The sequence below is a fragment of the Dermacentor silvarum genome, chromosome 1 (assembly GCF_013339745.2).
Source record: "Dermacentor silvarum isolate Dsil-2018 chromosome 1, BIME_Dsil_1.4, whole genome shotgun sequence".
Classification (NCBI taxonomy): domain Eukaryota; kingdom Metazoa; phylum Arthropoda; class Arachnida; order Ixodida; family Ixodidae; genus Dermacentor; species Dermacentor silvarum.
The window spans coordinates 161,939,208-161,965,880 of NC_051154.1; the positions used below are offsets into that span (position 1 = coordinate 161,939,208).

The window sequence follows — 26,673 nt, forward strand, 5'->3', positions numbered from 1 at the left end:
CCTTACATTTAGTGATCAAGCTTCCTATTTGCGTAAACTAGCTGCCAGCCGTCCAGTCGAAAGATATGCTATCAATTTCTGTTGCGAATATAAACAGCGTTAGCGACCGACACCAGCACGACGAGTAAATAATTCTATAGCACGTCCCGTGTCTTTGCCACTGCGGGGAGGGATGCGCCAGGCCGGAATTGCAAATGGGAACCACGCGGCCTACGCGGAACTGGGTGTTCCCGCGATAAAACGTTGTTGCAACGCACGCAGCCGAGGAACCGACCCACCCGATATTATCTGACGCGTGCACCGTTTAACGTGAGTCGCTTCGAACAAACGATCGCGATACCACACGTGTTCCCGACGATAGCGGCGGCACTTCCGCGCGGCTATTTGCCTCTTCAGGCTCGAGCGCGCACCCGCCAAACAGCACCCCTGCGAACTGGAACCGAACGGCACGCTTGTTAGCACTGGGCTGCTGCGACTAAAGCGACGGGTGCGGCCTGTAAAGGGGAGGAGGACGCGCTGCTCTTCCCCACTCGCACAGCGCACGCGGGAATCGAACCGGGTGGAGGGGGGCGACGAGCACGCGTGTTCTTCCGTGCGCGGCGTGGCGGGCGCATGCGCCAGCAGCAGCGACGGCCCGCGAACAGCCGGTCCGGAACCAGAGCGCAGACGACGAGTCGGGCCAAGGTGCGCGGCCCGCACGAGAGCGCTCGCACTTGCGTCGGGGCACCAGTTGCGCGCGCCGCTCCAGCTGAACACCGCTGCAACCCCACTGGGGCTCGCCGCGCGCCCGTCGTCGACGACCACCACGTGGTACACGCTCCGAGGTTGAAGGCGAGGACCACAGTTACTTATGCACAGACCTCTTTCTGCACATCACCCACTTCGGCAAAGTTTTTCGACGTGGCCGTCACCGGCTGTGCGCGGTCCCGCAGGTACTGACGCGGAATGCCAACTGTCTAGCAAGGTCGGTCATTGGCTCCGGCGCGAACGTTCCTTACGGTAGCCACACGTGTTACCGCTGTGCATCCTTACAACTGTTGTGCTATTCGGGCTCCTATCGCTTGCCTGAAGATAGAGGGCGGAGTTTTGTGCGATTAGGGAATAACCCCAGTTGTGTTTGCGGGGCTCTTGTGCATCATAAGTTAAACAGCCGATCAGCGTTATTTTTCAACATAATAGAGTACGCACAGAGTTTTTATGTCAGTGAAAAGGGGGGAATGCCACTAATTATAGCTGGAGGCATATCCAGAACTCGCGAACAAGCTGCTTAAGCGGTCCTTCTGTAACTGTACTCCGGAAAAAAGCACGCCAAAAAAAAAAAAAAAGTATAGCGAATGCCAGGGCCCGCATGTTTTTCGGGGCTAAAGCCCGCATGATCAGAAGGGCAACCTTGTTGACTGTTTCTCTCCCCTAAAGCCGGACGCATTGCGTTGTGCCAGCATAACCATTGGCAAATCGAATCAGCAAACGCGTACGGCCGTTCCATCCGAATAGTTTTGCGCCGTGATCGTGAGCGGACGTGTGTGCGAGGGACGCGAAGAGCGCTGCAGCCAGGGAAGCCGAAGGGAGGCGCAGGAAGCGGGCTTTCAGAGCACCGGATGCCGGTGGCCGAACGTTTCTCGAGTTTTCTCTTTTTTCCCGCGCTGCCCTGCTGTCGGGGATTGGCCGGATAGTCCGAAAGTGTTGTCGGCCTCGCGCTAGAAAAATGTACCGTGCGGAAGTCGTTGTTGCACGTCGGAAACGATGGTACAGTGCCCGCAACGCTGTTTTAGTTGTCGCGGCTTGGCTGCGGGTCGACGCCTAGGCCCAGTTTCGCAAAACTTGTGCGTGCAGTCAGTACCTGCGCAATTCGTCACCCGTGCGCCATCGCAGACTTTGCTGTTGTCTAAGTGACTGACACTCGTCGAGCGCGGAGCGAAACGGCCGCCAGTGAGAGATTCCAGGAGCAAAAACGGCCATTCCTGGTTCCGGACCAAAGCCGCATCAGTGACTATTCTTGGCCGTTGCCGACGTGGTCTTTAACCGCAGTTTGGTGAGGGTTGGGCGACTTGGTGTCACAGTCGTCGCCTCCGGGACAGCGCAAGCATGCTGTGTGCGACAAAGCTTGTGACCTGCGCTGCCGTTTGCATCTGGGGCCTCCAGCCGTCTGCATTGCTGTCTGCTGCGCCGACTGATGTGGGTAAGCGCTCTGCCGACGTGGCTTTTGCTTTAGTGGCATCTATCGTAGTTGAGCGCGAGAACCCATACTCCAAAATGACAGTAAAAAGGAGAGAAAGAAGAGGAATTTACTAAAATACGCTCCTACCCTCCCCGGAACCTCTTCTTCCTTCCTTTTTAAAAGTGAGCCTTCTCAGTCTTCGTTTACTTTTTGTCCAGCGCTTTTATTAGCCACGCTGTATCTGCAAGTTAGAGGTAACTGTCAGAGGCTTGCTTCGTGTCTTGTTTTCTATTCGCGAGCAAAAAGACGTTGCTTCTGCGTTCACTCGTGCTCCATGAGTGTGGACTTGTAGCAGTTAATGAAAGTGATCGTTTTCTTAAAATTTCCAAGTTGGAACTATATCGATGGTTTAGCTATCCAGGTGCCAGCTGAATAACAGTCCAAAGCGGTGTTGCGAATAGCAGCACGATTTCCCACGCTCACACACGCCTGCACACGCACAGAGATATAGACAGACAGAGACAACAACAAAAAGAGGGATGGAGTGAAAAACACTCGAAAGAAGTGTCCGAGCGCGCCTGCTACTTTGAAGACAAAGCGCTGGACGCACAACACACATACTCAGCAATATTGGGCATTGCCCCTTCGGTAATCTGTTGAACTTTGCCGCAGTGCACCAGAGTATTTCAGCAAGCAGCACATTCAAAAATTATATTTCAAAAGATTGACCTAGTTTGAACCAGTTTTTGTTAGCAACGTCGAGAGGGTACCCTCTTCTAATGACATGCACATTTATGACACTTAGTCTGCACTTAATGCTGTGCTATAACACTGATGGGGTCCTGACCAAAACACAGCTATAGAGCCGCAGCGAAGCTATGACTAAGTTTCGTAAATGTGTATATTATTAGAAGGAAGTGCCTTCTCGATGTTGCTGTTTGAAACTTGTTGAGACTAGGTCAAGATTTTGAGAGATAAATTTTTGAACATGTTGCCATTGGTCATACATATACCACGAAAGAAAAGCCCACAGAAAAGGAAGGGCGGGACGCAAACTCTACACCCCCATATTTAGGTGAATACTTCTCAACAGACAAATTACCAGCAATGACACGTGCTATTATATCCCTTCACATAATATTGTCCCGTGTTGTTTGTACGTGATTTTGATATTTGATTAAGTCGCCCACATAACTAAGGACTTACAGGTGTCATGTGCCAACATTATTCGATAAGTGGTTCTGTAAACTTCCAACAAAACAAGAACCTCGACATCATGCACGCACAAAAAAGAAGACCTATTGTCGATAATGGCATCAAAATTAATCACTGAGAGCCGTGACTATAACGCTGTTCCCGGGCTCAGGTCGCTGACTTCACATTTCTAATTAGCCGCATGGTACATGTTGTTTTTCAGCACAAATTTCACCATTACAACAATGGTCAAATATGTGCAACAGTGTTTTGTTGGTCTTAATGTCAAAGAATCAACGTTCTATGAAAGTTTTTTTTTTTTCGACGTTACACCGGTGAATACAAAATTTCCCTGTATTATTCTGTACAACAATGCTCAACATTGAAAAAAAAAAACGAAAGCAAGGCGAATCAATGAACGTAATCAGTTTAGTTACAATCAATTAATACTATAGGATTGAATTCTGGGATTTTACGTGACAAAACCGCGACTTGATTATGAGGCACGCCGTAGTGGGGGACTCCGGATTAATTTTGACCGCCAGGGGATCTTTAACGTTCCCCCAATGGTCGCGCCACGGGCGTTTTCGCATTTCACCCCATCGAAATGCGGCCGCCGCGGCAGGGATTCCATCCCGCGACCTCGTGCTTAGCAGAGGAACACCACAGCCGCTAAGCCACCACGGCTGGTGATACTGAGATTCGTTACAGAATTCAGCCATCTGGTATTATCGGTTGTAGTAGATCATAGGCGTACGCAGGCCCCATGAGGAATAAATAAAGCAGTTATTGCACCGGCCATTTACAGAATTTTAAACTGGCAGTCTCTTTCGAAGAAATATAAAGAAAGGACAAGCGATTGTTTTTTTATGTAATTTGAAAACTTGGCATCTATTTTGTCGCCGGTTTCTCCGTAGTAATTTCTCAAATGATTCAACAATGATAGCACGAGGTTGATACGAGTGAATTTCAGCAGCAATATGTACTTTTGTATGATAAAGAATGCCGTATTATGAGGAGCTCGCAACACAGTACAGCTTAACATTACGCTGAGCGAAAAATTTGTAGGAAAACGAAGAGAAGCTCTTCTTTCTTCAACAAATTTTCCTACGAATATGCAACACCAACTACCCAACAGTCCGCCGTCCTAAACACTGCAACTGCTTTCGCTTTTTCAAATCATATTATAGGTCAAATAAAAAATAAAAACTCAACTTTGTTTCTGCGTTCAGGTCACTCGCTTAAGCTGCACATAGGATTCGTGGTCGTCGATAGAATCTGTCCCCATGCTCAATATCAGCAGAAAACATTTGACGCAATGGTACCTGACCAGCAGAGGTATTACTATCGGAATCGGAAATAAAAAGAAAAACCCACAGAAAATGAGAGGAGAATGTTTTCAGTGCGTTGGTACATCTGATGGCTTTTGGGCGCCTTAGGTAACAAGGAGTCGTCTCGGCGTCGCTTTCTGAACGTCTTCGTGAACGTTAAATGGCTCTTTACTAACGTCCTTGTGCCAAACAACGCTTAGTCTTTTTAGTTTTCTGACCGCCCATGACGTGCCTAATCGTGGACATCCAGTGTTTGGGTCAGACGGCAAACCATTTGTTTCTCGAAACGTGGGATCTATGGAAGAGAAGAATCAGGGGAGCCAATCGGCTCGATATTTAGTGACAACCATATTAAGACAACATACAATGAAGTAGGAAACACAAGGAAAATTAAGTGCTTTTTATGGAATCCTAGAAATAACTACGTAATAGATTTATCACAAATACATGTGTGATAAGCTTCATATTGTTAATAATTTTCAAAGAAAAATGAAAGAAAAGACAACTTTATGCTTGTAGGCGCCGAACCCATGACCTGTGCGTGACGTGCGCTTGCGACGTTCCTTCAATTGAGCTGCGGCCGCGACTTATGCCCCGTCCACTTTTATGGGTATTTGTGCGTGTTTACTGAACATGGTCTTTGGAATGTTAGCCAGTGCACCTCACAACCGTGGCGGTGGATTTGTAACATCCTTTCATCAAAGGCGTCCTGCAGTACATGAGCTTAGGAGCAGGCAACTGGCCAATACACCCTCGTCACACTATACCGTAAGGCACCGAGACTGCCGACGTTCGGTAGCCTCGAGGCCTTTCCCTTTGAACTCGTGAAGGACGATGCCCATCGTTTTTATGGGATCCCGCCCTCGAATTTTTGGTCACCCAAGTAAGCAACTTATCCTACTAGAAGTGTCAAAGGATGTTAAGTGTTTGTATGGTTCCAGAAGTGGCATCTGCCAATGACCATTAGAAATGCCAATGTGTGAAAATTACTAAAAGCCACCTGTCTCAGTGATAATAACGCTAGTGCATGGCGTCTGAAATTAAGTCGGTCTGTCAATTTACTAGCCTATATTCAGTGCGCATCCCAGACCTTCTTTCTTCCTTCGGTACACTGTGCAAGCGCTGCACTCTTGAGCAACCCGACATTATTCGATGCGTGCTTTTGTAAACTTCCATATGCTCATGCTGGACACTATCAGTAGAAAAGGAACGAGAACCTCAACATTAGGCGTGCACAAAAAAATTAAAATAAAAGACCCAGAGTCGATAATGGCAATAATGTTATTCGCTCAGGACCCGGGCGCGCAACCGCGGACACGGGCCTGGCACTCACTTTGGGACGAGCCCCTGACAGCGGGACATGTTAGTGAAGCGGAATGAGTTACTGCTGGTTGAATTATTTCTGCATCGAGCTCAAACTTCTTGAATAAGCCTGCTTTCATCATCGTCATCACCACTGCCAACCTATATTTATGTTCACCACAGGACGAAGTGATATTCAATCACGCCCCGTCTTGCGTCAGCCCACTCCATCATATTCTTTCATGTTTCCTAACGTCATCACATTACCTACAGTTTTGCCGTTCTCGATAGCGTTTCGCCTCCCTCGGCACCCAATCTGTTACTTTAACAGACAGCCGGTCACCTGCTCCGCGCCATTACATGATATGCCCACCTCCACTTCATTTCTCGTAATCTCTGCTCGAATATCAGCTACGCCATCTGCTCTCTGATTCGTACTGCCGTGATTCTGCCTCAACGTTGCACCTAACATTTGGGGTTCCAACGCTTAGTGCGCGTTCCTTAGTCCCCCCCCCTGAGCTTTTACGCTGCGCTTCAAGTTTCATCCCCAGAGGTTAGTACTGATAGAAAACATTGATTGTATTCTTTTTAAAGGGTAGCGGGAAGCCGCCGTTCGTGGCTTGATGGCACTTGCCAAATGCGATATTCGCAAATTTCATTCGGCTGAAAATGTAGTTTTCATGAAAGCGTGTTTCCCGTGAATACTTGAGCTAAGGAACGTACGCCAGCACAATTTCGATAGGCTGCGTACAAATAACGAACTCTCGTTTCCCCGTCCTAATAAATTAGACTTGGATCGTTTCCTTAAACTTTTGCATAATAATTCCTCTAACCAACCCTTAAATTTTGCTTGTTCAAATCAAGCAACTGATGGAAGTAATCTCTATAGCGAATTGAAAGTGTTTCCCGAGACGATTTGCCAACTAGGAAAAAATATTTAAAGAAGATCTTGCGTGATTTGTGTTTCCATACAGGTAAAATATTCAGGTATAATTGTACGAAAAGCATTGACATGTTTTATTAATGTATGTTGAACAAAAAACTGGGGCCGAATTCACTAATCTGTTTGTTCAAAAGTGCTGTTTGTCATTGACCGGACACATCTGCTAACAATATGTCTGGTATCGCGATTGGTTGCCATCTGGTCTTACCAAGAGTCCTAGCGTAAAAACTTTATTTTTTTGTGAGCGAATGCGGGCTCTGAATCTTACTTACCCCCGTTGCACGACTGTTGCCGAAAAAGAAAATAAAGGTACAGGTGCCGAGTAAACTTGCGAATCCCGCCGTGTGGTAAATGTCATCTATCACAACAAACTGACTAGACCAGCCATTCGCATCAATCACTGGATGAAGAATAACAGCACATGAATAGCAGCAGGAGGGTTCACTTACCGCACCCAGACGAGACATGATAAGCACACAAAACCACTGTGTAATGTATCCGTTAAACATGCACTCAAGTTTTTCGTCGAGCATCTGCGCTTGTTTGATTCATTCGGGCACCAACTTGCTGCTCAATGTCGATCGGGTTTCTCGCTTTTTCGTATTTCAGCGCAGGCAGTTGCTTTTCGTTGGTTTGTAGACCTGTTGGGACAAGAGGGAGAGAAATAAAACTTTGTACTTCAAGCTGGTGAGGTTTTCCTGGCAGCATGTCTAGCATGAAACTTCGAATAACAACGATGACAACGCGGACCCATCGAAGCCAACGTGTATATATATCGCGAAGCGAGTGAGAGTTGTGCAAAGCCGCACGAGGACAACATGTGGTGCAACGAATGCGCCGCTCTTGCTCCGTCATAACTGCGTCAGCATTGTGCTTGCGGTGTGTGGCGTACATTGTCCGCGTAGTGGCATGACTTTCCCTGCGATCTTCCACGTCACGTTGCGTAATGTGTGAACTGTGCAACTCCACCTGTGAGTTTATGAAACATCTGGGTTGTGTCGGTACGCGAGCAGTAATTTTTCGAGAATTTAAGAAACCACGGCGCTAGTGAAATGAATGTGAAATATTTCAGCGATAGACTTGGGCATTGGCTAGGGAAAGCCATGGGAGACTAAGAGATAACAGGTCTTCCAGCGTGTTTCAGAATTGTTGCAGTTACCACTTGCTGCCCCCATGAATTTGACTCAATTTGTCCGAGAAGTGGAATGGCAACGATGCGCATGGAATCAAATCTTTAAAGCTCTGACCCACAGAATTTGAATTTACAACTTTCTCCTCACACATTTTTTCACTGACCATTGGTAGCACGGTCTTATACACCCGGCAAGTTGGAGTGGGGAGTATAGGTTTAGAGTCCTCGTTATGACAGGTCAATGTGGCAAAAGTGCGATCGGCTCGAGCTTCAACTTCGCGGTGCCTCAACGCGCATTTGGAAACCGAGCCGAGCGCGCAAGCACCAACGGCTATGCAGTGCAAACGCTTTTCCACGTGTGCTATAAAACGCGTGCTTTCACTCTCCTGAAACGATAGCGCGCCAATGGCGATGACAAACAAGACGGTGATGTAAAGTTAGCGGATGGCGTGGGCTATACACTGTCCCGATTCGTTAACTGTGCGGGACGACAGCCGTCGCTGTCGAAGCACTAGTGTAGAAGTACAGGGGAAGTTAGGCGACCTTTGCTAATATCACACCGAATGAGGCGACAGCTGCTGTAGCCGCTACGTAGGCCTCCACGTGCACACTGTTCTCCCCGTCCTCCTCTCTTCATACATATCTCTCGCTTGGCTTTTTTGTATGTGCGTGTGTTTACTACATTTTTTCTCTTTTCAAAATCTCTGGCTTGGGAACTGGGATTTCTGTGGCGGCATCGGGGCGCCATAAAACAACACAGATCAGAACAACAGGATTTCGAGTTGTATTTCAAGCCCGGACGCGAACATTTTTTTCTTCTTCTGTTTGTCATGTGCTGCTGCTTATGAGCCGCAAAACTATACATGAAAATTCACGCCACTATACGAGGAGAAAATAAAGGTGCGCGTCCTCCTAAACAATAGTTTACTAAACGAAAGCTCGACGGAATGGCTAACCGGACAAGTGGCCTGTCTCTAAGAAGTTAATTAGTGCAGTTAGTTCATTTAGTGAATGGGTAGCTTTAGTTTTTATTGCAAATGATGTCCGCCAGGGAAGATATTTCATCTGTAGTGACGTAATTCAAGTAAAGTTTGTAGTTTTTTTTTTAAGTGTTCGAAGTAAAAAAACAATCACACTGTAATATATTACGATCCCAAAAGCGCCCAGAAATAGCTTTGTTAGCGTGTTGTTTTGGTTACCTACTGAGCAGAATCACGTCATCAAAATGAACATCGTGTCCTTCTGACTGGCATTATAAGACAGAACTCCAGAGGATAACTGTATTGGTAGAAAGCAATTGCGTCTTTCATTCATGACTTTTTTAGGCAGTGTCCTTATTGTTTCTGTTTTAGAAGTGGCTCGCAGACTAATGAGCTGTGTGAACTTTCGACAGCTGCAAGCTGATAACTCCATCGGATTCAAGCACCGTCTCTAAACATTGAAGAAGTGCTGTCACACTTCTTTTCAGACAGCGGCATTACAGTGATGGGTTTATCCCCTGTCTCTTTGAATCAGCTTGTAATTTATCGCATGAACATAGTGTCAGCGTCTACGGACGTAAGTGGCCCTTTTGAGTTTCTTGAGAGACAAAGACATGCGGCACCTGCTTGAAAGTTTATCGAGGACGCGCATCCGTGTCTGTTCAGAGGGCATTTTATTTTCTTCAGGCGCCTACATATGTTTTTTTTTTTTACATTTTATTCGTTTCCGCACCTGTTTCTTTTTTCTTTAATTTTTGCTGGGATCATCTAGAGCAGAATTCCATGCGTATGGCTAATATTCTTTTTTTTTCTTTTTTTTTCTTTTTTTCCCTTGAGGAGGGGGAAGGTGACAGGGAGAACTGGAGTGGTAGGCTGGGCCAGTCACTCGGGTTCTCATAAAAGTATTTCTTCCCCTCTCTTAACGGGTGTAACTATATTTGGGCTGTTCACATTTCTTCTTGAATTTCTTTTACAAGATAATGATAACTGGCGCTTTTCATTCTGCAAAGATAACATGGTAGTAGAGCATGAGTAAATGGACAGCACGGGCTAACAGTCAATGAGTGCCGGTCGAATGTGGCGATGCGCACACGAGTTCACATGTACGGAGCCATTATTTCAAGCAAAATGCGATGCACTTCTTTCTCTGTTGATTTTAGTCGCTGCCTCGTCCTGTTTCCGTCAGGCGCGATGTCAGTGCCAGCAATTTATCGCTTATTAGTACGTTTCGCCCCAACATCTGTGGAACTCTGGCGGGGTTTGTTTGCGCGTTATTTTGGGGACATTTCCCGGTTCCCACTATTGCTCGTAAGCGCAATTTACGCTCACTAAGTTCGATCGCGGCTGACTAGCGATGCACTATAACAAGACTCAGGCAGAGAAAATGATTGAAGGGAATATATGCTGGGTGGTCGTTCTTAAGTTTTATGCAATTTATAAAAGTAGTCTGGTGCAGATAACATAATTCTAGTCCTTGAGTTAGATTACACATAGACGCGGACATTACTTGCATGAGAAATTGAAACCCATATTCAACATTTACAGCGAAGCTGTATATGGCTAGTTTCTAGTGGATCGATGTCTGTACACCGAAAATTCTGAAGATAGTGCAATACCGGACCGACCCGCGGCAGAGGTGAAGCAGACTTCAAACACTCAGCCAACTTGCAAAAGTAAGTTTCATATCTTGGATCCAAATACAACCCGTATCAGATATTCAGCTCATAAGAATAGATACTACACTTTGACCCGGGTTGGCCATGTCTACGTTCACACCATACACGTGTACGCCATCCCGCGTATTCAAACTAGCGCCTACCAATCTGAGTGTCATCTGTCTCCTGACGTCATGCTCTACGTAGGCTCCTTTCCCCAGTTCTGCGCTGACTGTGAAATGGGTAGGCCGCGTGTTGCACGGTCTGGAGAAGAACAGCGTGCCTACCAAGAACGATGGCATGAACAGAAAAGGGAGTGGGCGTGGCGGCGGCGGAAGGAGACCACCGGTGATGAGCGGGCCGCGGACGCCAAGCGTAAGCGTGCTGCCGGCTAGGACCGCAAGGTGAAAAGAAATGCGAACCGTCCATGTGGTCCCGATCCCGCAAACTTGGAACGTTTCACCGGAGCAATGGTCAATCACCCTATACACAGCTTCGCTGGTCATCCACCTTCACAGAGTGGAATGGCACTGGTTTTTTTTAAGCAAACCTTTGTAGGGGGCTCACAAGTGTCGGCGGAGGTGGTGGTGGTGGTGGCGGCGGTGGTGTCACGCTGAAAAGTGGGCCGATCCTGGCGATAGTGCAGAAAGGGTCCAAGCTCAATGACGTGCACATACCAGGCACAGAAAAGAAATAGAGAAAAAGAGAGAGAGAGAGAGAGAAAATAGAGAAAGACGGAGAGAAAGAAAGAGTGAGATAGAGAGAAATATAGAAAATCACCACGAAGCTCAGATAAAGAAAGAAAGAGAGAGACAGGGAGAAAGTAAGAGAGAGAGAAAGAAATAAAGAGAGAAAGAAAGACCGAGAGAGAGAGAAATATACAAAATGACCACGAAGGTCAGACAAAGAAAAAAAGAGAGAAAGAGAGAGAGAGAAAGAAAGAGGGAGAGAGAAAGAAAGAGAGAGAGAGAGAGAGAGAAGAAAGAGAGAGAGCGAAAGAAAATCAACACGAAGGTCAGATACACACACGACAAGCTTCGCTTACCCCCATTTTCTCGACAGGGGAAGGGTTGGTGTTTCTTTAACCAGAAATCCACTAATTATATTTTAAATTAATTACTTTACGGCACATATTGCAATTTACTAATTGCCGCTGGTGAGTTTGCAAGGCGTTGTCACAATGATGCGAGCTCGGAGATAAGCGCCATCAAAGTTGCCCTAAAGATGCACTGTTGTTCCACTTACTTTTTTTATAAAACGCTCTTTTATGCATGCAAGCACAAAAGTAACTGGAACGCGCATGTATTTCTTTCCACACTTTGGAAAATATATCTCGAAAGTGGTGCCATCCTGGCAATTCATTTCAAGTGGATGTGCCGTAAATTATTTAATTAAGAAGTTAAATGATGGCTTTTGCTAATAATTTGAGTATGTGTTTCGATTTCTCGTGCTAGTATAATCCGCCTCTTCAAATAATCCAGCTCAAGGACAAGAAATATGCTGTCTGCCGCAGGCGATTTCAAAAAGTTCCATAAAACTTAAAAAAGGTCACCCTTTTTATATACTGAGTACTGCTAATAGGACAAAGACGGGATTAAGAACGATAGCACATGGCGTTATATTCCAACTTTTCTTTGTCGTTATCGCTAAATTCAGTTACTCAGTATGACAGACCGTCTAGCCCGAATTACTGCCTTGGAATATCCACGGGCACGCGAGAAGGCGCAGCGTAACACACTGCCAGAGCTTTTTTCTGAAAAAATCAGTTCTGAGACTACGCACCATCTAAGCCGTCATAAAGACGCTCTTTCATCCTGTGTCTCACTGTTAATGCCGACTTCTCTAATAGTTGCAAAAATTACTGGCCACGACACATATCGCAGTAGAAACTGCACAAGGGCGGTATTTCGTAAGGATTCTTTCCTTCAATTCTTACTGCTTATTCGTGGCCCCCAGTAACGGTGACAGTGGGGCTTCGTGCAACCTAATATTGAAGGGTGAAAACAAGAGGGAGCGGGGGTGAAATGAACAAAAGAAATGTCCAGGTTCTTCTAGAAAGCGTATTCTAAGAAACATCCCCATCCTGCTATTTTAAGTCCACCGCATGACAAACGTCTCTCGCAGAGATGTCTAATCACCCCCGTCTTGCGTCAGCGGACACTGTCTTATGCCTGCAAATGCCCTAATCTCGTCGCACCGCGTAACCTACGGAAGACCTCGACTGCGTTTGTTTTCCCTCGCCACCCATTCTGCTACTTAATAGACCACGGAGGTTATCTGCTCCACACATTACATAGACTAAGTCTGGTTTTCCTCTTGATCTCAACTAGAATATCAGCTACAATCATTTCTTCTGTAATCCATAGCGCCTTCTTCTTATATTTTAACTTTATGCCCATAATTTTTAGTTCCATCGCTCGTTGCGTGATGCGTAACTACTTCTCAAGATTTTTGGTTATCCTTAAATTCACAGCTCCGCAGATATAGCGCCATAATTGCTCACTTCTCAAAAAAAAAATCTGCTGCTGCTGTTATTGCTGCTGGTATTGAGTTTGGAGTACCAGTCATACACAATAATGCGCGTTGGTCATGCTCGCATCAACCCATTTTTATTCATCTGAAAAATTTCTTGTGATTCAGGTTACTTGTGACTGATGGGCCCAGATAAATGTAGTGTTGCCGACCTTCAAGAGGCTGACATCACAAGCTTTTGTTTTCTTTCTAGGTTATTCGCCATTACCTTAGCCTTCTGTTGATTAGTATAGATTAGTACTAAAATGTACTTTGCTAATTGAGGTCTCCAGTCATTTATTCCAAGTCCTCTCGAGCACTGCTAAACAGCGCAGAGTGATTTCCTGACCGTAGGTAAATGACATATATCCCATTTATTCTCACCCCTAATCATTCCCAGTCGATCATTTTCAATGATTATTCTAAGTGTGCAGCGAATACAATTGGGGAGATTATGCCTGCTTGTCTGGCACTCTTCTTAATTGATATTTTTCTGCTTTTCTTTGAAGAGATATTGTAAGTGTGAAATATTCGCGGGTATCCCTTAAGATATCCAAATATGCTTCCTCTGCTCCTTGACTACGCAATGTTTCCATGACTGCTGGTATTTCTAATGAATCGAAAGTCTGGATTGTCTGTGAAGACCATATACAAGGTTGGTTATATTCCAGTCTTCTCAATTATATGATTGATGACATGGATATCATCCATTGTTGAATATCCATTCCTAAACCCAGCCTGTTCTCTGCTTTGATTATAGTGAAGTGTGTCTCTGATTCTATTCAAAGTAATGTTACTTGGAATAGAATCATAGTGAATCAATAGTGAATCTTTCGTAAAGGGTCGAAAGCAAGCAGATGGGCCCACAATTTTAAAGCGCAACATGATCTAGCTTTATGCCCGCGGTTTGGCGTCGTAGTCGTTTTCTCGCCGGATATATATATATATATATATATATATATATATATCATAAGAAGCCACTAAACAATGACACCAAGGACAACATAGGGGAAATTACTTGTACTTACGAATTGAAAATGAAAATGAATGAAAAAACATTATATATATATATATATATATATATATATATATATATATATATATATATATATTGTCGTACTCTTTCTCCTGCTGAGCGCAACTACACAATTACAGAACAGGAATGCCTCGCCATCGTGTCGTCAATACAAAAATTTCGACCCTATCTCTACGGCCACCATTTCACAATTGTGACCGACCATCATGCTCTCTGTTGGTTGTCGTCCCTGAAAAACTTGTCTGGACGCCTCGGCCGTTGGGTACTGCGCTTGCTGGAATATGACTTTACTGTCACGTATAGGTCCGGCAAACAACATCAAGATGCCGACGCTTTGTCGCGCTGCCCGCTGTCTCCAAACGCCCATGCTTCACCTTCGGTCTGCACGTCACCATCTAGCCACACGTCTCAGCACACGTCCAGTAGCCCGGGACAGGCGGTTGCCTCAGTTGACTTTCTTCCGTACACTGACCTCGTCTCACTCCAGCGTACTGACCCATACTTCCGAACGCTGATCGACCGACTTACTGGCTAGGCACGACCCCCCAACAGTCGCTTAAGACGACAACTTTCACGTTTTAAGCTTCAGGGTGGAGCGTTATTTCGATTAATCTACCATCCTTCTGGTAACCGGTGGGTACCAGTCATACCTCGCTCACTTCGACTCCAAGTATTAGAAGCATTTCACGACGACGCGACGGCTGGCCACTTCGGCTTTCTTAAGACCTACGACCGCATCAAAACGCGTTGTTTCTGGCCGGGCCTTTCCATCTCTGTCGCCAAATATGTTAGCTCCTGCGCGTCATGCCAACACAGAAAACGCTCTACATCCCTTCCAACCGGTCCTCTGCAGCCTCTACCATGCCCGTCCACCCCCTTCGAGATTGTGGGCATAGACTTGTACGGACCCCTCCCACTCACGCCCGCTGGTCACCGCTGGATCGTTACTGCAGTGGATCACCTAACGCGGTACGCTGAGACAGCTGCTCTTCGCTCTGGTACTGCCTCAGAAGTCGCCGAGTTTTTCGTGCACGGTATCGTTTTGCACCACGGCGCACCTCGTGTGCTCCTGAGTGACCGTGGCAAGACGTTTCTTTCGCATGTCCTTCGTGAAGTCCTCCAGGCCTCTGACACCACCCATAAGACCACATCAGCGTACCATCCGCAAACAAATGGCCTTACCGAGCGTTTTCATCGAACTTTGTCCGACATGATGTCAATGTATGTTCGACCCGATCACACCAACTGGGACACCATCCTACCTTTCGTGACGTTTGCGTACAATACTGCCGTCCAACGTACAACCAATTACAGTCCCTTCTTCCTTGTGTACGGTCGGGCGCCGTCTTTCGTCTTGGACACTACACTCCTTTCAGCACCTGCTGCTCCATCCGCGTCTCTTCCTGAAGAATTTGCTGCTCGCATCGCCCGCTGCCGTGAAATTGCCCGCGCCAACACCGCTACCATTCAGGACAAAAGGAAAATTCGCTATGATGCGACGCGTCGCGTTGCTTCGTTCCGCCCAGGCGACGAAGTTCTTTTGTGGACATCTGTTCGCGCACCGGGCCTCTGTGAAAAGTTTCTCCACAGATATCTCGGCCCCTACACCGTTTTGCAAAGAACTTCGGCCGTTAACTACCGCGTCACTCCTGTCAGCTCAGCTACTGACCGCCGCCGCCGCACTACGGAAATCGTTCACGTATCTCGCCTGAAACCCTACATCGCCGTACCTACCCTTTCTAGCTTGCGGTCTTGCTGAATGCTTTCCTGAAGGGGGGGAAGTTAGTGTGAGCGCATTTTGTGCATATCGTCGTCGTCATCTGTACATGCGACTCATCATCTTGTGTGAGCGCTATTTGTGCATATCGTCGTCGTCATCTGTACATACGACTCATCATCATCTTTTGTCTCGTGCGGTGCTTCGTCTCTGACTCGGGCGACTGCTCGGAAATAAAGGCATCGCATCAGCCGACGTCTCACAAATATATATGTATATATATATATATATATATATATATATATATATATAGGCACTTGTAGGTTGAGGACTCACGTATACAAAACAAAGGTTGCAGTATTTCTTACGTTTCGGCCGGGGTCCTGGCCTTCGTCAGGGAATTATCTGACGAAGTCCGGACCCTGGCCGAAACGTAGGAAATAAGGCTTCGTTTCTTTCGTACGTGCGTCCTCAACTTACGAGTGCCTGTTCAAATACCGGATCCCCGGCAGACTCTCACGTTATATATATATATATATATATATATATATATATATATATATATATATATATCTGTGTGTGTGTGTGTGTGTGTGTGTGTGGATTACTGTGTGCGCCATTGAATATGGGCCCATTCTTGGGCCCATCCGCCAGTATGGATGTACCACTGGGACACAAGGGGTATTAAGCCTTAAATGTATTTCAATCAGTGTTGTATTTCTCTGTGCCCATAGCGCTCTCATCAAAGTTTTCCCCTCGACAAGCATTGTGCATCGCCTTCGTCCTCGTGACAGCTAACAGCTCCTGACGACGACGTTCTGCTCGTGTCATCCACTACTTTTGCTACCTCGTTAAGCCAAATAACATTTACATCATTTAGAGTCCAATACTGGGCTTGATCGGCGTATTTCTTTCTCTTTTTTTTTTTTACTTAACACGTCTTTAAAGTTGTTCATATTTGGGCCGCATGTAACAAAAACATGTTATAGCGTTACCACTTATATCTTTGCAACCTTGAAACCCGTGCACCTTGCTTTAGCATCGCTGTGTAGAGGAAAGGAGCCATTACTTGATCACATGCATGTTTCACGTGCACAGATGGCGCCTTTGTCGCGAAACGCATGACGCAATCGGAGCTAAATTTAGCCGCTCGTTCGGCGTTCGGAAAGACATAGCTCGGCAGTACTTTTGTCGATCCGACCGGGAGAGGTCGCGTTTGATAGAGCTCACTCAGACGTAGTAAAGTTATAATCCATAAAACTCGGGCAAGTGCTCATCAGGCGTTATAAGGCTTACAAGTGTGCAATTTGTTGCAGTACGCTTGCTCTTCCATGCCCCCCCCCCCCCCTCCTTTCGACACGTATGGTCCAGAAATGGCGTGGACATACTCTGGCAGCAAGACAAAGAGACACTCCATCACTTTTACCCCGGCGAAACGTGTCCGTCTCCATAGGCGGCGCAAGCGCAGGACATTGCGGCAAGCGCAAGAGTCCCAACCATCTACGAATGCTGCGGGCTGGAGCGGCGCAGGGAAGTCTTGGGCCATTTTTACCCTAGTGCCCAAGCACCCTTCGCAAAACAAACGGGCCCACTATGAGTAGGCAGTGAGAATGCAAAATAAGAGCGCAAGACGCCCAGTAGCTGTTACATGAGTTACGCATGCAAGCTTTCTAATGGGTGAATAAATGTAAGTTGTACATTTGGTTACGTCGTTTCTGTACCCTTGCGCCCATACGTCATCTGCAGCACGCACATCACGTTTCACGTACCCCACTGCGGCTGCGTCCCTGATACAGCCTGCCCATTTTTTTTTTGTCGATTCTATATAGCGTCTCCTTTCGTATGGATAAATATTGGCTTTCTTTCAAGTCTCTTATGCGCGCAAAGTTGTGGGGCACAAGGGTCGCAAGTCATTGCGTTCGAGGGTCGCAAGCTTTTCCAATGCAAAAACCGCGCCATCTTTCCCTAGATCGACTGTTATTCTAACTGACGTCGCTTTTCTCCGGGAAGTAACTTGCAAAGCCCTTCTGATGTCATTGTTGTTACGCGAGAAGTTCAATTTCTTCTTTGAGCTGCACTTACTCGTGATTACACGACTGTTCTGGGTACTGTGCCAGGTCTTTTCTTTCTTTTTTTTTTTTTACGACCTCTCTGCCTTTCACCTCTTGTTTTCCTTCCTTCCTTCTTTTATTACTCAGCTGAATTATAAGAAAGTGCTTGTGGCAAATAACGAAACTTTAATCCTTGAATTGGATTGCTTGAATAGGCAGCCATCGCTTGCACAAAAAATAGGAACGCGTATTTGGCGGATTTAAAAATACTAATTAAGTTTGAACTAATTCTTTTATGGCGGGTATCACAATTTACGAATTGTAGCCATTAAACTTGCTAGGCGTATCCACTTGTAACGACTTCTGAGAATGACACCAGTTTCCAGATATGCGCCGTCAAAAATGCGCAGTTGTTTGAATTAATTATTTAACAAAACGGGGTTTTATGCAGTGAAGCACAAAAGTAACTGGAGCGCCAATATATTTCCTCACGCACTTTGGGAATGAATATATTTAAACTGGTGTCATCCTCACAATTCGTTACAAATGGTACGCCTTGCGAACTCATTGGCTACAAAATACGTAAATTGTGTAGTATGCGCCATAAAGTAATTACTTAAAAGCCAAGCTTGTGGTACTTTGTTAAATATTCGATTACGCATTGCGATTTTTTCTGCAGGTAATGTACTCCTTTTCGAGTAATCTAGGTCAACTAGTAGAATTGCGCTATCTGCCACCAGCGACATTTAAAGCTTCTGTACAGAGAAAACACACTCGCACACATAGGCACACACACACACGCGCGCGCACGCACGCACGCACGCACGCACGCACGCACGCACGCACGCACGCACGCACACTCACACACACACACACACACACACACACACACACACACACACACACACACACACACACACACACACACACACACACACACACACGCACACGCACGCACGCACGCACACACACGCTCGATATAATCGGAATTGCTTATGAGGTTACCCTGCTTATCTTCGACTGCATACGTCATGCTTGAGTCAAGTCTCGTTCCTATTTATTTTATGCTTCTGGCGTACTTTACTGCCTCCTCAATCTTACCAATGCTATAATTTTGAATCTATCTTATTTTCCACTTATTTTCCAGTCATTTTCCACTGATCGATCAGCTTCAACAGTTCAACCAATGCGTGCCGATCTTTGGGGTTGGAAGCTTTCATGCTGTGCCGTTTCTTTATTAGGTTCCTTGTTGCTTTGTCTTGGAGCCTTACATCCGACTTAATTACGGCCTCTGAATTATTCTTTTGGTTAAGGCCTGGTTCATTAGTTCGCTGCTACCCTCAACCTTCTCTTCTAAAACTTGACATCTGTAGGCGAGTGCCAAGTAGACGTGCCTCGATAGCTCACCGGCTTGAATCCGCAAATTACTACACTATTACTAAAGTGATTGGTTACAAAGCTAGTGAAGTTCTGTTCTTTACTCATCTGTTCATTTCAGTTTCTCGCGCCAGTAATGGCCGCCTCTTTTAGTAATTCACATCGATTAGTAGATTCGTGCAATCTGCCAAAAACGATTTCTAAAAAAATATTTTTGGACTGAAATGAAACGCCTAGTATTGTACTCGTTATGAACGAATATGGTAAGAGCTTAATGCGGTCGTGTCCCCAAGAAAACGAGGTCCCTTTTACCGAAAGGCACGTCTTAGGCGGCCAAGATAATTAAACCTCACTGCGATGAATATATACAATATCCACACGTTTCTGTTTTATGAAGTTTGGTATGTTTTTTCTTTCATATTTCATCACTTTTCAATCTAAGGCTCACGCAAAAAAAAAAAAAAAAAAACGTAGAGGTGGATGAATATCAACTTTCTAGAATAAGAATCGAATGCGAATAGTAAGTATTCAATATCGAATCAAATATCCAATAGTCAAACGCAAACGCATGTATTTGAATCAGACATATTTTTTGTAATTATGCATACCGCGCGTGCACTAACTAGTGCAAGAGAGAGACCGAAGAAAGGGGAAAGTCAGGGAGGTTAACAAGTGCAAGAAATGCAGCTATCAGGGACGAAGGATCAGTTTTCAACGCCAAGTCCCTAATTGTCATTAGAAAACGTTAGAGCCAAGTTGCGAAAAATCTTTCCAATAAAGAACGGCTGTTGTATGACTAGCTTTCTAAAAAGCGCGAAATACATTGTTGACAAAAAGAAGAAATTGTGGGAAAAGAAAAGAAAAAGCTGCTGAAGGATTTGTGTGCCGTTGACACATGTAAAATGGCACGTTGCAAAGAAAACATCACATGATTTAGCGTAAAAGACAAAACTGCTACATCACTATACACTGCCAAAACACTAAATGACACACTACAAGCCCGAATCACAGGTTGTCATGTAGGCTTCCGCCGCCAAACCAAAAACAAAGCTTGCATTACCGATTTTGTTTCTGCATTGTTTCAAAAACTTTTGCCTTTGTTTCACTTCTGATGATTTCAAATACTTTATTTAGCAGGCGGAGAGCAGTGACCAGACTTTCCTTCGGCTGTTGCGAAAAATTTGGTCGGTTCCTAATATTCTAAATTACTGAACAGTTCCTTTTCGAATACGAATACGAATAGAGTGTGCGTAGTATTCGATTCGCATTCGAAACTTCTAATAGTCACCTATCCCTAGAAAAAACGAACACTGGAAAACGACATTGTACTAATTTGCACAGTGCTGTCTGCGCATCTTGGGTGCGAAACAGTGGTAGTGCAAATTCGTAACAAACTAAATGATAGGAAAGAGTAGAGAAGGAAAGGCAGGGAGGTTAACGCCCAATAGCGCTGACTGCTGTGTAGGAAAGATAATGGAACAGATGATCCTTTGCCGCCTGGAATGGTACCTTGAACACTACAAGATTTACCCGAATTCCATGGCTGGTTTCCGACGTGACCGCTCTTCCATCGACAATGTAGTTGATCTCGTTTCGTATGTTCAGCACGAAAGGTCCCGTAAGCGTTTATCTGCAGCTTCATTCTTTCATGTGAAAGACGCATACAATAGCGTATTACATGAGGCCATTCTCGATGCTCTTGCGACGGTTGGCCTAGGTGGTCGAGTCTTTTTGTGGATTGCAAGTTACCTGGCTGCAAGATCATTCTTCGTGTTAACTGGCCCGACTACGCGACGCTATATCAGCAGGGGCGTTCCTCAAGGTGGTGCTCTCAGCCCGACGCTATTCAACCTCGCTCTTGTTGGACTTGCGGAGTAATTGCCAACTACCATCAAGATTTCAATATACGCAGACATCTGTGTCAGGACTTCAACAGTCACGCGCCCTCAGGTACGTGCGTGGCTTCAAAGAGCAGCAACTTTGACAGCGAGCTACTTGAGTAAACAAGCTCTCAGCATATCACCAGAAGAATGTGCACTAGTGGCATTCACTCGCAAACCAATGACGCCTTATGTCCTCTCAATCAATGGGCGTAACAAACTAAAAAAAATATTACATGGTATATATTACAACATGCATGGTCGTTATTTTTCATTACCAAGTTACCCAGCACTAAGAGATGATGGTCATAGCTGGTGATTTTATTGTTTCCGACGGAGGTCACATTTCAAAGAAAAGTTCCCGTCTAGGGGACCTTAAATTTCGACCATTCTAATAGAATTCATGAATGCGAGGCAACAGTTTGAACAACAAGCTCGAGAATATTATGAGCGACTGATGTACTGACAAAACATAAGGAACAGCTCAGAGGGAACAAGCCCAAATCCCCCCAAATAGCAGAAGTGATCAACCTAACCAGCTGTACATATTCATATTCCTGTCAAATGGATTCATGATAAGCCTTGAGAAAGATAACTTCGTTTTCACAAATGTTGGCACCGGACTGACGCTATCTTATGCTACCTGTTTCTTCTTCTCTTACTCTAGCTTTAGCAATTGCCGGCCTTGATCGCCAGGCTAAACCCGCCTGTTGCTACAATTCACCACCACCACCACCACCACCAGATTAACAAGTTTTCCCTTTCTGTTTATTTAGTTAATTGTTATTATTGTTATTATTAATAATAATAATAATATTTTTATATAATAATTACGGCAGTACATTTGCCCTAGTATTGACATCTATATTTAAGAACTTTTTGAATACTTCCACTTTCCCTCACATGTGGAAAACTGCTCGTTTTTTTTTCCCTGTATTTAGGTCTGGCTGTAAAACCGATGTCTCGAATTATCGCCCGATTTTTCTCTGTGCCACGTCTAACGTTTTGGAGCTTGCTTTTCACAACATATTGTCTTTTACTGTGAAGAACACATTGATTCCGAATCAACATGGATTCCTCACCGGCCGCTCCACTATCACAAATCTCGCAAGTTTCATGACACAGATCTCGACGCCGGTACTTCAAAGGGGGCAAGTGCACACCATTTATTGTGACCTCAGCGAGGCTTTTGATGTAGTAAGCCACTCACTGCTTCTGATCAAGCTTACACACTTTGATGTTGACTCCTCAGTTGTGAATGTCTTGCGCAGATATCTTCTTGATAGATCGTGTTATGTTAACGTCAATGGCCAAACGTCTTCTTTTTACATGGCAACTAGTGGCGTCCCTCAATTGTAAGTGTTAGGACCACTCCTTTTTTCGATTTTTATTAATGACGTTCTTTCTGCTATTCGGAACTGTTCTTTCCTTCTATATGCCGATGACATCAAGATCTCTAAGAAAATTCACACTGTTGATGACTGTCGCACCCTGCAGTCTGACCTGTTTTTTTTTTTTTTTCTAAATGGGGCAAAGATAATAACCTTACCTTGAATGCTGCTGACCAAAGGCATAACTTTCACACGCAAAACAGCAAGTATTTCTTTTTCTTATTCTGTTCATTCTGTACCGTTGTGTAAGGTCTGCGAGATCAATGATCTCGGCGTACTTTTTGATGCAACCTTACACTTTTCTGCTCACACTAAACGTGTAGCAATGCGGGGTATACGCTCTCTTGGCTCTGTCTGCAGATTATCGAGGGAATTCAAGTCCACAAGTTGTACATAACCATCTGTCTTCCTCAACTCGAATATGCGTCGGTCGCCTGGAATGGCTCTTCCAGATCCAACAGTGACATTATAGATCGGGCCCAGAAAGTTTCTAAGCATATATAATCACCGCTTTGCAAACGTGGACATTGGACCTTGTACTAGTACTGTTGGATGGTTGTCATTGCCCTTACTTCGCTACCGACGTAATCGCGCTGATCTTCTGTTTCTCTTCATATTCCTTCACGGTAACCTCACGTGCCCCGAACACCTCAGCTGCATCATGTTTCGTATTCCGCGCAAGATCACCAGAGAACATAGACCTTTTCATGTTCCTGCCTGTCATCACGAACACTCAACCGTCCACAGAATGCAGAGTCTTTATAACGCTTACTTTCGTGATCTTGATATCTTTCATAACTCGTTGTCATCGTTCTTTTCCGAGCTTTTCCTTATGTTATAATTTCATGCATTGTTCAAGAAGTGTCCTTCTACTCCTTTTTCTTTTGTATTTACTTTGCGCTTTGTTGTAGGTGCTCTCTTCTTTTCACAATTTTTCTTTTTATTCATTTATTTTTGAATTATATTTCCCTGCAGTGTTTTTGTTTTTGGGATTTAATGTATGCGTGCGCCAGCACGCAGGTCTTAGGGTTGTTCCTGGGCACGTTAAATAAACATGATTGATTGACTGATTGATTGATTGAATAATTATTATTATTGTAATTATTATTATTTTGCTTTTCATTCCCGAGGTGCAGCTCTTCATTCTCGTTGGCCGTTTTCGGGTTGTTCCAAGACGAGTTTTTCAAACTGCAAAACGTGGAACAAGCGAGGGTAGAGGTTCTATTTTTATTTGAGATGTGTGTCCACGGAGGTCCTATATTTTGCTAAGAATAGCAGGTTAAATTCTGCGGTGACATGCATTTTTATTCTAGCATCGGGAGGGGATCATGAACTTTGCGCTTCTTTGTGTTACCTTATATTTCTAAAGCAAAAATGAAGAAAGATCGCATTTCTTGGTCCCCATTGTTCAGTATAGCGCTCGGCCCCTTTCCCTGCCTGGTTTCTTCGGAAAGAAAATGACAAAAACTACCGTCGTATGCGCATCTCACCGCAACATACGCGAGCTGCTGCATAGATGTGGCTCTCTCTTCGCGACTGAAACTTCAAACGAAGTTGGCAAACAACAATGACAGGTGTTTTCCTGAGCGAGGCGGCCCAATAAATTCAATCCTGTTGAAAAATGTAAGTGAAAGAAAAGCAGCCAGGAAATTGTTCCTTTGAAGTTGTCAGATAAAAAGCTCAGATAACTCAACAATATAGTGCCACCAGCTCCGAGAAAGGGATGAAACGATTTGTCTACGAGCTTAATCTATCAAGATCAACCGAATCTGCAGCCAAGTGCCGCACCGAGCGCGCCCCTGCCACAGTATACCAGGCACGGATAACTGCCAGGGTGTCTTCTATTGCGAACTGAATTTGAATCCCGGTGAACTCGGGGCCACTTCTGTTCCGATTATTTCGCATTTGCTAGGCCAAAGCACCTAACAGGTGCTGATGTTCTTGAGTTGGGGGACTCCAACCGCTGAGGAGTCGGGAGCGCGTTCGAATGCTTGTTTTACTGTAGGCACACAGCGGCATGTTCTGGTCTGCCTCCAAAAAATGCAGCCTATGCTCTACAACAAAACTTTTTGCAGTAGAGCCTACGCTGCATCTGTAGGAGGCAGACCTCTACTGCAAAAATTTCTGCGCCTGCTTCATCATCATCACCACCACCACCACCACCACCAAAGCTTTCTGTGGACAGAGAAGGGGCACCCAGAAAACACACCGACAGAGGGGCGCTGTCGGCCATCCCGATGCGGTAAGCAAATGCGTTTGTAAAAGCTACTCTTAGCCACAGCCGACACAATGCATTTGTCGCGCTTCAGTATGATCCACATAGAACGTGCAATTTGAGAGAATGGTATAGGTGACGGAGACGGGGTGTGCGAAAAGCTTCGTGTGTTCCACGTGCACCGTGTAACGACACTAGATAGCAAACGAAGTTTAGGTTGGTGCATCTTGCCTTGACATCGTCCCGATGAGCGGACTAGGTATTAAGTAAATAGGCTTATTCCCTCTCTTTCTTTGACTGAGCAGTTTCTCCGGCATGCTTATTTCCGTAATGCTGCAGTAGAAAAGCAGCCACATAAAACGGAGTCGTGCTTCATTCAGCAAGGTTGTATTGAAGTTAAAGCACCAGTTGGCCGTGGGGTCCGCGGGCCATACTCACTCACAATTGACAACAAACGGACGAAGTTACTCACAACAGGTTAGTAACTCACTGTCAAGTATGTTGCTAGTTCTTCGTTATGCGTAGATAGTAAAGGTTAGGTTAGTTGATTAAAGTAACCAGTTCTGCAAGCTGGTTGTAAGAAAAAGGATCGACTTCAACAAAGCTCGTAGCATGTGCTAAGTGCTCTTACTCTACGTAATATTCATTAACACAATAACCGAATGACGCTTGAGTGTACGACACACGACACAGTCAAACGCCTCTATAACGAAGTGCTCGGGGCCTACGAAATCCTTCGTTATACAGGCCACTCGGTTGTAGAGGTCGCACATCGTACTGCTTACAATTGAGCAGGCTAAGCACGTTAAACAAACGAAAACATTTATTTAGCATGAACTCAAGTGAGACTTACTTAGTGAAAGAAGTGGATAATGCTTTTGCGACTGCAGCCGACCTTATTGCATCGACGTTCACAGCCTACTCAGTGGAGAATCATAGAAGCTCTGCAACGTAAAGCTGCGGATCGTCGAATGCCGCTATCGCCTCCCTTGCTGTCAAAATTGTTACAAGATCTTCGTCACTGTTACCTTTGTTGACTTTCGCGTTCTGTCCGCCCTAGATGGTTTTGAAGATGCCGTCGGTTGTCAGTTACGGTTATACCATCACGTCGCCATCAACTACGACGTATTAGTCGGCCGTCGCTCCCGCTGAGGCATTACAACAAACAGCTTACGAGTTGAGCGATTCCTAGAGTACTGCAGCAGGACTATTTCTGACATGGGCACACTCGTCAAGTGCGTCGCTAGCGTTGACGTTAGCGCTGGCGCACCTCGGTGACGTCTGCGGAGGGTAGTGGCGGCACCCCTACGTGGCGTTCATTTAAAGAAACAAATCAGCCATCGGGGACACCTGTATTTCTTCGTTATACAGGCATATTGGTTGTAGTGGTCTTCGTTGTAGAGGCATTCACAATACATGTGGAAGATAGGAATTCGGCGGAGACATAATCATTTCTTCCTTATACTTGTCATTTCGCTGTAGAGGCGTTCGACTGTATACGGCTTCGCACCAGATCATCATGCGTCATCCCAGTGATAACTATGCACAGCAAGGTCGTAACATCGTGGGACGGTGCTAGTGACGCTTGTCGTGATCTATAGCTGTCAATTGATAAGTGTTTCGCACAAATACAGAATATTGTGTGTCGTATTTCTGGAACAAATTGTTTACAATCATGTGATGAGCTGAGCGGCAAACCAATATTGTTCAAAGAAATAATGTCATAACAAAAACACCTTAATATTATCATCAATCGGAATAACAGACCGCAGGCTGGACCGGGTAAATGCATTTATAACG

General features: G+C 45.3%; 1 protein-coding gene and 1 non-coding gene across 2 annotated transcripts in view; one reads left to right on the top strand and one right to left on the bottom strand.

The window, feature by feature from the left end:
- Positions 1-1,339: 1,339 nt before the first annotated feature.
- The window catches only part of LOC119433582 (uncharacterized), a 328,885-nt gene continuing 303,551 nt past the window's right edge, over positions 1,340-26,673 (top strand). Inside the window, exon 1 of the mRNA XM_049672518.1 lies at positions 1,340-2,179. Within this exon, the coding sequence (XP_049528475.1) occupies positions 2,086-2,179 (94 nt within the window). The 5' untranslated portion in view covers positions 1,340-2,085. The remainder of the gene's footprint in view (positions 2,180-26,673) is intronic.
- On the bottom strand, positions 10,620-10,802 carry LOC119437882 (U2 spliceosomal RNA). The gene has a single exon (XR_005189571.1). It is a non-coding gene; the product is annotated as a U2 spliceosomal RNA (small nuclear RNA).